A 14933-nucleotide genomic window follows, 5' to 3' on the forward strand; every position below is an offset into this window, starting at 1 on the left:
AAAGATGCAAACGGAACAACAATAATGCATGATCTATAAACACTTAATTTAAATAATACAGCATTTTTTATCATTACATTAATGAGAATTTGAAGATGAAATCTGCTTAATTGTCATGAAAACAGCCATAATAAAAAAATAAAAAAAATGCAATGGTCCTAAATGGGTCAATGACGTATAAGGATTTTCAACAGGCCAATTTTAAAATACGAAAATTAACAATATATATTGCAATTGTTCAATCATTAAGAATGTTGTGTACATATAAATTCAAATAAAAAAATTAAATTAAGTGATTTTAGTGTTTTTTCATCTAGATGAATTGTCCATAGGCTTAAAAAATGTCATGTGGGGCGACCGTGATTTATCTTAAAATTAATTAATTTCCTTAACATAAATGTATTTTTTTAATGTATGTTCTCAGTAATTAAAGTGTTTAAAAACAGAGTATTTGAATTTCTTTTGAGTTTTTGTATATAATGATCTCATATTTTTGTTTCAGTTTCAGTCGCCTTCTAAAATGCAGTTAACAGACTTATTTTTCCTGTAAATCGCATAAAACTGATAGAAATGTTTTAAAAATATAATTTACTAAAGCATACTGTATCAGTGATTCATATTTCAGCCACAGAAATAAGATATTTTATTTTAAATTTAATACAGTGATAGCTTTTATTGGTCGCACCACATGATAAGTGGTCGCTCCAAATGACACGAAAACCTTATATAGTTAAAAATCTATTTAAAGAGATCAATGAACAATACATTTTATACAATTTTTTTTATTTAAACCAGATTTTATACAAATTTCACAGAATTTTCCTGAACATAAACATTTTATAAACTCACTTTTATAAAAAAAAAAATCACTTCACAAACACAAGTGCACCATTTAATTTAACTTGACTTAGAATTTCTTTCTAACAAATAATAATGTTATAGATATAAATTATTTCATAAAAGTATTGTATACAGGTAACATTTGGGGTCAATAGTTTTTTTAAAGTAATTAATACTTTATTAATCAAGGACACATTCAGTGTCACATTCAGGCGCAGGCTATAATGTTCCGAAAGATTCTATTTCAAATAAATGCTGTTCTTTTGAACTTTATATTCATCAAATAATCCTGACATATAAAATGTATCACAGTTTCCAAAAAAAATATGAACATTGATAATAATCAGAAATGTTTCTAAAGCAGCAAATCATTAGTGACCCTGGATCACAAAACCAGTCACAAGTCGCACGGGGTATTTGTGGCAATAGCCAACAATACATTGTATGGGTCAAAATTATCGATTTTTCTTTTATTCCAAAATATCATTAGGATATTAAATAAAGATCATGTTTTATATTTTGTAAATGTCCTACCATAAATTTATAAACATTTATTTTTGTGAGTGAATATAGCAATATTGCAAACATAAATGGACAACTTTAAAGGCTTATTTATTTAAGGACAACTTTATTTTGTAGCACCCTCAGATTCCAGATTTTCAGTTGTATCGGCCAAATATTGTTCTATCTTAACAAATCATACATCAATGGAAAGCTTATTTATTCAGCTTTCATATGATGTATAAATCTCAATTGCAAAAAAATTACCCATGTGACATTGACCCATTGAGTGGTTTTGTGGTCTAGGGTTACATATTAGAATTATTTCTGAAGGATCATGTGACACTGAAAACTGGAGTAACGATGCTGAAAATTCAGCTTTGATCAATCATAGGAATAAATTACAGTTTACTATATATTCACATAGAAAACAGATATTTTAAACTGTAATAATATTTCACTCTTCTCCTATCAAGGTACTCTGCTCTTGCTGCAGAGTTAGAATTTTTTCGCTTGGCAGTGGCATCTGGTAAAATAGATTAAACTAGTTTTAAATAAATAAATAGGCAATAATAAATACACTACTAATAAATGCATTATTACTAAACTGAAATTACATGCTCTAATGTTTTTTTGTGCATTTTTCTCATATTGTACAAAGAGTAAACACAAACTGTCTGAAATCTATAAAAAAAGATCCCAAATTGCATAAAAATCTATTCCAAATGATACTAAAGTAAAGTACTTTTTTTATATAAACCGTCAATTGAATATAAAAGCATAAAACTGCCAATCTAGGACCTATATCTATCATGGAAAACAGTCTGCAGTGGTCGCACCACATGATATTTGGTCGCACCACATGATATTTTCAAATTCAGTCATAATTTACAGGCACAAAATTGGCCACCTAAACAAAACAAGCTAGCTTGCCAAAAAAGGTCACTATGAAATTTATAATAAAACTATATATTTGTAGAAATAACTTTAATATTACATTTTTTTTGAGGTCATACCACATGACATCCAAACTACATACCAACCATTACAAAGGTTTATTTTTTTTCCAATTTGAGAGAATTACAAACCTGCTTGCTGCTTCCATGGGTCCTTGGTAAATTGGTTTATGATGTAACTTCCTGTGTTTGAATAGTTTTCAACATATAAGTCCCAAAATGGTAGTTCCTTGATGGTCGCACCACATGATATTTCATAAAATGGACATCATCGGACAAAGTTTGTTTGTATATTATGATGGAAATATAAATACAAATGCTTAGAATTTTTTTTAAAGGATTACAAAACATTTTGGAAATCATGCCAAATAGTGCAGAAAATAAATTTGAATAAATTCAGAGTAATTTCAAAGACGTTTTCAAAACAGAAGTTATGGCCGGACGGTCGCACCACATGATGTTTTGACACTTTAAATAACAAAAAAAATAACAAATAAGTAAAGGTTTTTTAAAAGTTAAAGTGAGTACATACATGGGAGAGGTACTATAAATATACAGTATCTTTTTATGCATTTAAACCCATTTTTGCCTGAAAAAATGCAATCGGACAGAAAATTTAGGCGTCACGTCATTGACCCAAATATAGTTTCCTTTTGTTTATTCAAAATATAATTTCATCATTTGACTTTGGTGTGAATCACCCAAAATCTTCCTTATCTGCACGTGTGCAGATGTTACAGTGCATGAACACATCAAACAAAGTGATCTTTCTCCCTCCTTTAAGGCAAAAACACACACAATATCTGATCAGCAATTCTCATTTTCCAGACAAATTATTCTCTAACCTACTTTTAAAGTGTTTCACATGAAGTGACGAGTAGTTTGACCGACCAGAGGTAAAAAAAAAAAAAAAAGTGTCCTATTTCAGCGGTGTGTCCAATCCAAAGCCGCTTATTTTTGCGCAGTAAGTGTGTGCGTGTGGGCTGATCTCAAAATGCGAGTCCCACACACACTTTCACTCTTACGAAACGCACACAAGACGCTGTAAACACACGCTCTCTTTCCTGAAACAGCGCAGAAAGACCATATTAAACTGCACAAACCTCCGTTAGATTTCATGGTGTCGGACATCTAATGCTGAGGTTGATGCCCGTCTCTCTCTGATTCACAAGCACAGGCTTCTATTCACCGCAGGCATGTTAATTGGCAGCTGAGAAATGCAGGACAAAAGCAACATTCAGCTGAAAACACAAACATCGGAGGAAACTGAGGCTCATTTTCTCTTCATTACAGTCACTGTTTATGAAGCACAACGAGACAAACTCTAATCGATTTTAACTGACTATTGTTTTAAAACGGATTTTATTTGTGTGTTTGAAAAGTCACTAGTACTAGCACTAATTTTAATGCTAATAACTTTAGTGTTTAACTCGACTTGCATCTGGTTTGAAAATCTGTCTCAGTTCATTAAATAGAATTGTTTGTGCCAGTTTCTTTGGCTATGCTCATGGTGAAAACTATACATGAATTATTAAAATTTAATTGAAGATATTCATGACCCATTTTTACAAATTCAATCTAAAACTACATTTGTATTAACTTGATTAAAATTAAAATAAACACTTTTCAAGAGTATTAGTAATTTCCTCAGATGAGTATAAATATTGCAATCCACTTGAGTTATTAAATTTGATAATAGATACTTAAAATATATTCAAGATTTAAAATTCTAAAAAAACTTTTTCAAATTTTCTGAGAGAAGTAGAACTATTGCAATCCTATAAAACATCTAACCACAAGTGTTAATGGGGTCTAAAATGTTCAATTTGCACGATGTTAAGACTGTCTAGTCATCGTTTTGATCTAAAATTAGATCAAAAAAGTTTATGCAACTGACTTTAATAAAAGTTATGACCTTCAAGAAAAAAAAAATGAGATGATTAACTTGTAATACTAGTGTAAGCGGGTTATGCAACAGACGGTCAGAAATGCATGTGATCTGACAAGCAATCACAGTATATTAGGGATTTATATATGAAGTAATAAATATATTTATTATTTATTACTACACAGTATATTAGGGGATTTGTGCAAACTTTGCTGTGCATTTTTATTTTGTGCATTATATAAGTCACTACACTGATGCATGTTATGTTCGTCACAAAATCCAAGACCGTCCCTTTAAAGATAGAAATCTGATCACAAATGGTCACATTTGAGATGTAAATCCCAGGTGTAAACGGGGCCAAAGGTGATAACGGGATCATTTTCCTATGAAAAGCCTGAATGTGAGAGTAGCGAATGCTATCAGAAACTCCCTAAACGTGAAGAACAAACACATCCCAGGACCCTGAAGTCGTGTGAAAGTAAGAGTATCAAATATTGAGTTGATGATCATGAATACTTCAGAGCACCTCAGATACCTGAGACGTGAAACTCACATGAACTGAGCCAGCAAACGAGCCGTTAAAACAGCATTAATATGCTAACGATGTTGATTCCAAGTTGCAGCCCATATGAGCTGAAGAAACATCCAGCTTAAGAGACACGAGATGAGCTCAAGACGTTCAGAAGATGCTAAAACTCGCACCTGAATAGAAACGAGGGCGACTATGAGACGAAGCCCTGAAACACTGGATCCTCACATGCATTAGATCACAGAAACAAACCCTTGCAAACATCTTTAATGCACACTGGTAAACACACACGCTGCTGAACTAAATGCAGAAATGTTCATGAGATCTTACCGTCCCCTGCTGTCATGACGGAGGCTTGATTTGAAGAAGTGAAGCTCTGCTGTGTCTTGTGACTGAACACACACACACACACACTGCATCTGCAGCGACTCCCTCTCTGCTGACCTCACTCACATTTAAAGGAATAGTTCACACAAAAATTAAAAGTCTGTCAAATCTGTTATCTGAGCATAAATGACGATGACATCTCAGAACTTTGATGGAGTGAAAGAGCATCAGTGATTAAAAAGTCTGTTTACAACAAGGACTGATAACTATTATGTTTAAGATTTAGCCTAGTATTAAAATATCATTCTAATTATAAAAGAATAGCAGAGTTCACGCCACAACTATAACGATAACGGCACAGAGGAACGACTTTTTTTTTCCAGCTGATGAACAACAAAAAAATCCATCAAGCATTTAAAGCGGCAGACGGCAAATATAATATAATAATATAATTCAATAAACAGAACGATATTGTGCGCTGGTGTGGATGCTAATATAGGTATTGTTCTTGGTGTGAACGAGCCTTAAATGTCTTCTTCACAGAAAAGCATCATATGATTTCAGAACACTCTGAATATAGTGCACGAGTCAAATGGAGCAACTTTATGATGCTTTTGTGATCAACTTTTTATTGTCTTTAGAAATAATATCCATTCAAACAAACAGACAGGGACGGGGGAGCAACAGACATATTATCCATAATTTAACAATATGAAAAAAAAGAAAGAAAGAAAGAAAAAAACCTTATATAGTCATTCCTTTATATAGTCCAATATGTTGGAAGAAAAACATTGCCATGCATCAATGGTACTAGGCTTAGCCTTGTTAATTCATGCTGTTGTACATTCACAAGTCACTATTTTATGTAAGCTATGAATCCAATATGTAACTTTATGATGCTTTTATTGTGTTTTTGTCCATTTTGGAGTCAAAATAAATCAACATCCATTTTCACTGTATGGAAAACAGCAGCTCAGACTTTCTGGTAAATAAAAATTAAAAATACATATACTTGAGAAGCAAAATGACATGAGATATTGAGTCTTGTTTTCTGAAAAATGCATCAAAATGAAGTGAGTTTATGCTTTATGCTGTACACTGATTTTAATGTGAAGGACTCTCTGAGAGATTTGAAAGCATGTGACGTTTCGCCTGAGAGCCTCTCATCCGTTCAATGACACATGAAACGAACGAATGCTTATACAATGTTCAGGATAATATTCTGAAAGAGCCGTTCTGTACTGTAATGTTAATGGTTTCATTCAAGCCAGATCTATATAGTGTATAGTCTCTAATAGATCGTTCCCTTAAAGACAGAAACCTGATCACAAGTGGTCACATTTGAGATGTAAATCCCAGGTGTAAACGGGGCCAAAGGTGATAACGGGAACATTTTCCTCTTGAACAGCCTGAATCAAAATATAATCAAACTATCATAACAGTGTAATTTTAATGAGCTCATCTGTCCACATGATGCCGGTGAATCTCAGATCTGATGTAAACACACACATCACTATGATCAGATGCTTTCTGAACTGATGCTTTCTCATTTCTGTGTGTTTATTTTGTTATTGAGAGGAAAGATCAGCACATATTTACATATTCATCTAAAGACGTTCTCAGCATTGGACGGCGTTGGGATGTTCGTTAACAGTATATCACTGCAAAGCTATTTACCCCTAAGAGAAGAATGAAAAAGATCTTCACTGAGTGTATATCGCGTCTTGAATCACGTTCAGTCTCTTGTATGTTACGAGCAGTAAGAGCTGCTGCAGTTCACTTAACGGCCACCGGTGTCACTAATAATACGGGTTTCTGAATTCTACATATAGCCCCTTTAAACTAGCCTGGTTAAAACCAGACCATTCTCAGTAGTAACTGAGTTATGGTCTGGCAAAGCTTCATTAATAACTCATTTCCAAAGGGGCATCACCAATGGACGTCGCTCAAATGCCTCTGGGCGCAATTGGATAGACCTAAAACCAATCAGAGCGATCGTCATTGTGTAAAGCCCGCCCCAACGTTTCTGATTGGTGCCTCGATTTGGACGGATTAGAAATCGGCTTGAATGGGCTCTTTGCCAGACTACTTGCAGAGCAAATCTAAATTTGCCGGAAGTTTGTCTGGGTTTTTCCAGGCTACCTTTAAACCATAAACTCACTTCATTTTGATAAATTTTTTTGATAAATATCATTTTGCTTCAAGTAAATATATCTTGATTTAAGATTGTACTGGAAAACAAGACAAAAATACTGATGTGTATAAACGAAATACTGTTCAGGACGCGGCTCGTGTCTGTGATGGCTTGTATTCGGCTGAAGTCTCTCTCTGAAGTGTGTTTTGTTTACAGGGGCCGCTGTGTGTCTGTAATGCCGTTAACCTTTAAACAGGCCTGGAAATAAATGCTGCTGGCATGTTTGGCCTTTTATTGTAATTCAGAGAGCACTGAATGTTCAAAACCACAACGAACACATTTATACAGCATTGCAACACATTGATGGGTGACACTGATTGTGAATATGAGCCGTACAGCTGCATAACACACATCAAAATTACACAACCCGGAGATTCAGGACAAAGCACTCCCTTTATAATCACTGAAGCTGTCAATCACTTACGTTCAGCGCCTGCTTACTGAGATCTATCTGAATCTCTTATTTACATTATGTTTACACTTTGTTGGCAATATTTGCAAGTATGAAGAACACTAAAGCAGCACCAACAAAACTTAACAAAAACTAACTTAAACGCCTCTGATTGGCTATTGTGTTCATGCGCTCAACAGATACGTCTGTGATTGGCTACAATGATCACCACATCAAAAGCATGTTGTAAAAAGAAACCGTTGACGCTCTTCACACACACACACTGGAGCATTTGCCTATCAGCGGGTAACAAATATACCCGGTACTGCAGAAATGCTGGAATCGTCACATATAATAGTTAAAATTTCAGGATCAATTTCAGTACCGGTAGTAGATTTGACAACCCTATTTAGGACTATTCAGATGCTTGATTTTCACCTAACAGATGATAAAACACTAGGGCTGGGTAAAAAAAAATTGATTTCTCGATTTTAATCGATTCTCAATTTTACAAACCGATATCGATTCTTAAATCCCAAGAATCGATTAGTGATCCTGTTTTCAGTTGATGAATGAATGTAACATTGTAGCACGCATCCAATCGAATAAATCTCAATAATCTTTGTGCTTTGTTACTATTGATATGAAACAAAGTCTCAGATTTCAAATTACGTCCATTTTCTTACAAAATTCAAAAACATAAATGTCGTTTTGTCACTGTGGCGTGAGATCGCTCTGGCTCAGCTCTAGAGAAGCACATGATCTTCTCTTCCGCATTAATAACACCAGTTACAGCACGAGATAAACATGAGCATCTGAAAGTGTGTTAAAAGATAGAGTACAACTTATCAAAGTCCATATCATGTGACATGGAGTCGCTCAATCAGTGTTTCAACAGTGGAAAGACGTCAGTAAACAATGTCATGTAACATCACATTTCCCTCAGAAAAACCATATCCAGTGACCATAAACTCGTTAGTCAGCTAGAAAAATTAACTCTAGAGAGGAGCATTTTGCTAAATATATGCACCATATTACATATTCATTATAATTTTTTATGTTCTTCAATATTTAATGCATGTTTGAATAAATCTGGCAAGTTTTTATGACAGCCACCATTTAAATGTTTATATTTCATATAACTTTACTATTATAAAAATAAATAAGTGTAATTTAAGTGTTTGTATACAAATCAGTTAATTTTTTACCTTCAATATTATAGTGAATGAAGCCTATAGGCTACAACTGACTCATTAGTTTACAGCATTAGTTAAGAGATTGCCATGTATTGTACCTGATATCCAAAACAATCAATATTGAATCGAAATCGAATCGAATTGTGAAATGTGTGTCAATACTCAGCCCTATAAAACAGGTTTAAAAAAAACACAGTGTAAAATATTGCTGTGTCACGACACTCTCATGCACAAACACAAGCAGTTTCTTCAATGTTAATCTATCTCAGCCTAATGCACTAAACCAGGGTGCAATTATAGGATGATTGACACGAAACACTGTGGGTGCTTGACACTTGAACAGTCTTCACTTCTGCCATTTATATGCTTTAGATTGAATCTGTCTTTAAATGCATATGGATGTATTCTTTCATATGCATAATGTACTGTAGAACGGGAAAACGTATTCCTGTTTTGTAAACTGTGAAACGCTGATGGGCGAAGTCTTTCCACATTCCACCGTCTCGAACGAAACCAAAACTACGGTCACAAAACACACACACAAAATCACGCGCACAATGAAACTGGGGCAGCGAGGACACAATAGCTGAACAACAGGAACAATCTCTCCAGCGAGCAATTCACACACACACACACACATAGAAGAAACCTCAGTTAATGTCCCAGTAAGTTCATATAGCACCTGAACACGCTTTCATCCCTTTCATTTAAAGCCGACAGCATCTGTCCCTGCACACACACATCACATCGAACACCAGATCACTCACCTGTGGACAGGATCATGTTCCCAGACCTCTGGACTTCATCAAACCTGCTGAAAATCACATTCAACCTGAACAAAACAAACAGGAGACGCTTAATACAAGGTTGAACACATTATAAAAAAGAATAACTCAAACACAAATACACACTAACACTGTCACTATTTTATTTCTAACACAGAAAACAGCTGAGAAAAATGAAATGTGTGATCCCAAAATAAATCATAAAGGGATAAATTATACATTTTTAATAAATTAAATAAATCAATTGAAGAAAATATGTTTTGTAAAATGTTGTCATGATGCAATGATTTTAATAATAATTATATCTATACATCTAATAATAATCAAGCTTTTAATGTTGTTTATGTGTCTATGTGGTGTTTTTAATATGCTTTAAGACAAACCATGTGTAAATTCATAAGTCGACACCATTGCTGAGTATTTTATCCTTAGAACTGCAGTGAACCAAAGACAGTCTCAAAAACGCCCGTTTCCTACTGTCACAAACATGTGACCAATCCTGTCACAAGGGGGCGGAGCTTTACTCCACTGACTTTCTATGACGATTGATGAAGATTGTTTAGAAGACTGTGTTCAAACATTTATGGCTGAATTTACATTAACACTAACATTAACACTTGCCATTGTGTCGTGTTTACTATAGTAGAGCGAGTGGATCAGGTAATCCGAGCTGCTATGAGTGAGTGGAGGCGTGGCTAATTTGCATATTCATGAGTCCGCGTATACTAAACGAAGCAAGGGTGTCGAGTTACATTCAAGCTATTTTAAGGCATGAAGAAATTATTTTCACAGGAAAAAAAGGCTTAAATATGTCATTTTGATGATCAAAGATGAGTTTTAATGGATAAAGTTATTGACTACAGGAGGATGTAATGTGGTTTTATTACCGTGACTGTGGCAGTCCTTTTTTCCCCAGATCCATCCTCACTCTCTCTCCCACGTGTCTGTAAATCTCCACCAGGCAGTTCATCGCGCCGTCTCGAACCTGAGGAGGAACATATTTATTTATTCGTTTAGAAGAAATTCATTTACACTGATCTTCCTATAACTATGTTCAAAAGAACTGCTTAATGCACAGTATACAGCCCACGATTTGTTTTAAATATTATGTGAAATAAGAGTCATTTGTGGTAAATAATCACTGAATCCTCTCAACTAAAACATACTGAATCAAACAAGCACAATATGTGACCCTGGACCACAAAACCAGTCACATGGGTCAATTTTTTTTAAATTGAGATGTATACATCATATAAAAGCTGAATAAATAAGCTTTCCTTTGATGTGTGGTTTGTTAGGATAGGACAATATTTGGTCGAGATACAACTATTGTAAATCTGGAATCTGAGGATGCAAAAAAATCGAAACATTGAGAAAATCTCCTTTAAAGTTGTTCATTTATGTTCACGATTGTGCAGCATTCACTCACAGAAATACATGTTTTATATATTTACGGTAGGAAATTTACTAAATATCTTCATGGAACATGATCTTTACTGAATATCCTCATGATTTTTGGCATAAAAGAAAAATGGATAATTTTGACCCATACAATGTATTGTTGGATATTGCCACAGATATACCCGTGCGACTCGAGACTGGTGACGTGATCCAGAGTCATATTTATAACATAAACAGCAGTTTTTGTCGTTCATCACTGTCACCATCACTGTGAACAGCAGCAGGACTGAAGGAAGCCATTGGCTGCAGATATAATGGTAACCTTCCTTGTCTGGGGGTGGATTGGGATGTTCAATGAACGTGTAGTGAGAACAGCCCTGCTAACGCCTAATCAACACATCTCGCATCACCTGGACTACCCAGTTCAGGCTATGGTGCAATTTTTGGAACCCCTTTAAATATTCCAGTAACAAAGAAAGAAAATGTTAAAATCAAAGTGACAGCGTCACCCTTTCAGTATCTGAGCTTGTACACTGACAACAATTTATTCTATACTGAACACATACATGCCATAACATGATCAGCAAATGTAAAAAATAAATAAAAATAATTCCCATAAAAACAATATAATAATGTAGTTATTTAGTAACACCCCACAACACATTTTTAAATAGTCTTTATCATTTCTGATCTACCTATAACTATGTTCAAAAGTGCTGCTTAATGCACAGTATAGCCCACGATTTTCTTTTTTAAATATTATGTGAAACTGTACACAATATGCAATACTAAACAATTGTTCATGACTTCACTATGCTGCATTAAATAATTAAAAAAACAGATGTTTAAATTAGGCCTGTCACAATCATGCATTTTATGCATATAATTAATTGTCATTCAAATAATTGCGAATAACACATTAATTCTGTGTTCATGTCACTTACAGTGCAAGCCTAACACATTATTTTATTTACTTGGAATCTTATATAATATAGTAATAAAAATAATAAAACAGACCCATATGACGTACTTTAATGCTGTGAAAATTAATATTCATATAATATAATATAATTTAAAATAATGTAATGTAATATAATATAATATAATATTATATAATATAATATAATACAGTCTTATTAAACCCGTAAACCTTCATATCTTTGTGAACAGTGTTTTTTTTATAATCTTTGGTAAAAATGTGGAATTTAAACTGAACAATTAATACGGTTATCTAATTGTAATTAGATTGAATATCCCGATCAGATTACTAATCAGTAATCCAGACAGTCCTAGTTTAAATAGTTAAAGAATACTTTGATTAAAATAATTGCTACTGCATTCGTCACACTGGAAACATTCATGAAATATACATATAAAGCTCAAATAAAAAGCCTAAAGTTGAGTGCATTGTGGTTTTTCCATATATATCCTTTTTGAAGTAGCATGTAAATATGGTAACCATTCATCAGTAACATGTTATATAATCAAATGAGCATGGCTTTACCATCTTGTAGTCGTCTCAAAGTCAGTCGCAGTCCCTGTGATCACCAGCAGGAGGAGCCATAGACCACGATACTACAATCCCTGCCATCTCATGAAACCGAAAACAGAATAAAAGTCTGTAGATGTGAAGAAAAACACTCTCACCTGACTAGTGGGGTCTCCCAACAAATGACAAATATGAGGAACAATCTTGCTAAGGGTTAAGCCGTGGGCTCCATATCTGCAACACACAAAGGGAAAAGACATTTAAAATAAAATAGAATTTTAAAAAGAAACGAAACTGTAAATCTGATGGATACATACACATTAAGAGTGGAAATAAGGCAAAAGCAAACAGCTTCTCTGGTCCTGTTGTTTTTATGTCTGAAGCCGCCCAGCATTCGGTCCCAGACATACTGCAAAAAAAAAAAAAAATGTTTTATCAGTTTTAACCACAGTTTAAAAAAATAGTTTTACTCTAAAGCAGGACGAAAAGTGTTTCACCTGCGGATTGGCCGCTTGGTCCATGATTTTTAACAGAAGTGACTGTGCTTGATCTCGAACCTGGTCCTTAGAATCACCTAAACGATCGATTAAACTGGGCAGAACTGAGAGAAGAAGAAACTAGTCTTAATATCTGAGATTATTAGCATCTGCATTTGTTCTAAGAATCAACCAACATATGAAAATCAGTGGTCAAATGCATATTTTTATAATACATATTATTAAATTATTCACCTGTTCCTATTTGTGTTTTGAAGCGCTCCTGTAGTCTGGTCACTAGAGCGGACACTATGTCCATTCCCAGCAGAGCCACCTTAAAAAGACAAAACAATATTAATCTAAAAATAAGATAAGATAAAAGTAGGATATTTTAATAAAAATATCAATAACTTGCATTACAAATGACATTCAGAAACATTTTAAAGTCAAAACGCACTGAAAACTTTTTTTTTGGTAAGTCAGAGGGTGTATGCAAATACAACAGCAAAGGATTATGGGTAATGCCAACTGTACTGCATTTTAATGTCAGATTATCACAAAAATAAGAGTCCTTTGTGGTAAATAATCACTGGATCCTTTCGAGTAAAACATACTGAATCAAACAAGCACAATATATGACATAAACAGCAGTTTTTGTCGTTCATCACTGTCACCATCACTGTGAACAGCAGCAGGACTGAAGGAAGCCATTGGCTGCAGGAAATGCTCTAACCTTCCTTGTCTGGGGGTGGATTGGGATGTTCAATGAACGTGTAGTGAGAACAGCCCTGCTAACACCTAACCAACACATCTCGCATCACCTGGACTACCCAGTTCAGGCTATGGTGCAATTTTTGGAACCCCTTTAAATAATCAGTTATGAAAATATATATTATGCAATACCATCAATAGCACCCTCTAGCGTGCATCTGAACATCTGCATCATAAAAAATTATATTTACTGACCACATGCATGGAAATACATGATCAGCAAATGTATAAAAACATAATATATTAAATTAATAACACCCATAACACAGGAAAAGCCTCTAATTAGGATTTTTAAAATCATTAATTAATCAAATAAAATAGAATATGTTGTGATTGTGGCACTGAATTGCATTGTTCACCAGCAATGTGTGCATGTTTTATTAAACTATTTTGAGATATATACAGAAAATTTGAATTAATTTGTTTCTTCTTAAATACTTCGAATGTATGTGTTTTTACACAGATTATAATTATATGCGACTATTATCTAAACTCTGGCGGCCCACCATAGTCTAATCTGTGCCGCCACAGTTTCATAATGAACTGGAAGTATTAAAAAACTTCTCATAAAAACATAAAATGTCTCTAATGTTGTTTTGCGCCATTGCTTTGGTAAAGTATCTGTCAAGCGAACTAAAAATCGAAAATGCAATAATTTGTGCCCTTTTCAAATCGCAACAGACTGTTATTTAAATAAAGTAACTTTAAGTTTACAGTGTGTAAACGCAAACAGCTGCGTGTTTCAAAGCGTAGTGAACACTTGTGATCCGGTGTTTTCCGCGTCTCAGAACGGCTCAATCTGCATGTGTTGAATTTAGTGTGTATTCAGTAATGTAGCTGGCACCAGTTATGCATTATTTACACATTTGCATAATTTCCAACATTTTTGTAGGAAGATGATTACAGCACTTCTCTAGATTTGTAATGAGACGCGTTTGTAAAGGTGTTTTCCCGCCAAAATAAAAGCTCAACTCGTTTCCATCAAAATAAAAGCTCAACTGCATTTTACTCAAAATTCAGTCAAAATAAAAGCTCAACTGCAGTTTCCGTAAAATTCCATCAAAATAAAAGCTCAACTAAAGTTTCCATCAAAATTCTGCCAAAATAAAAGCTCAACTAAAGTTTCCATCAAAATTCTGCCAAAATAAAAGCTCAACTAAAGTTTCCATCAAAATTCCGCCAAAATAAA

At 34.0% G+C, this 14933-nt stretch overlaps 1 protein-coding gene across 4 annotated transcripts in view; it reads right to left on the reverse strand.

The window, feature by feature from the left end:
• LOC311074492 (CLIP-associating protein 1-B) overlaps positions 1 to 14933 on the reverse strand; it is a 73503-nt gene that overhangs the window by 48509 nt on the left and 10061 nt on the right. For 2 of the 4 annotated variants that reach the window (XM_084101151.1, XM_084101150.1), the window contains exons 3-8: positions 13229 to 13307; positions 12995 to 13098; positions 12815 to 12906; positions 12656 to 12731; positions 10495 to 10592; positions 9590 to 9654 (exon numbers count right to left, since the gene is read on the reverse strand). In XM_084101151.1, the coding sequence (XP_083957277.1) occupies positions 9590 to 9654; positions 10495 to 10592; positions 12656 to 12731; positions 12815 to 12906; positions 12995 to 13098; positions 13229 to 13307 (514 nt within the window). Of the gene's footprint in view, positions 1 to 3400; positions 3508 to 5044; positions 5125 to 9589; positions 9655 to 10494; positions 10593 to 12655; positions 12732 to 12814; positions 12907 to 12994; positions 13099 to 13228; positions 13308 to 14933 lie in introns of those variants that run through there. The other 2 variants (XM_084101157.1, XM_084101156.1) reach the window with 2 other exon arrangements.

Source organism: Abramis brama, assembly GCF_963993115.1.
Source record: "Abramis brama genome assembly, chromosome: 23".
Lineage (NCBI taxonomy): Eukaryota > Metazoa > Chordata > Actinopteri > Cypriniformes > Leuciscidae > Abramis > Abramis brama.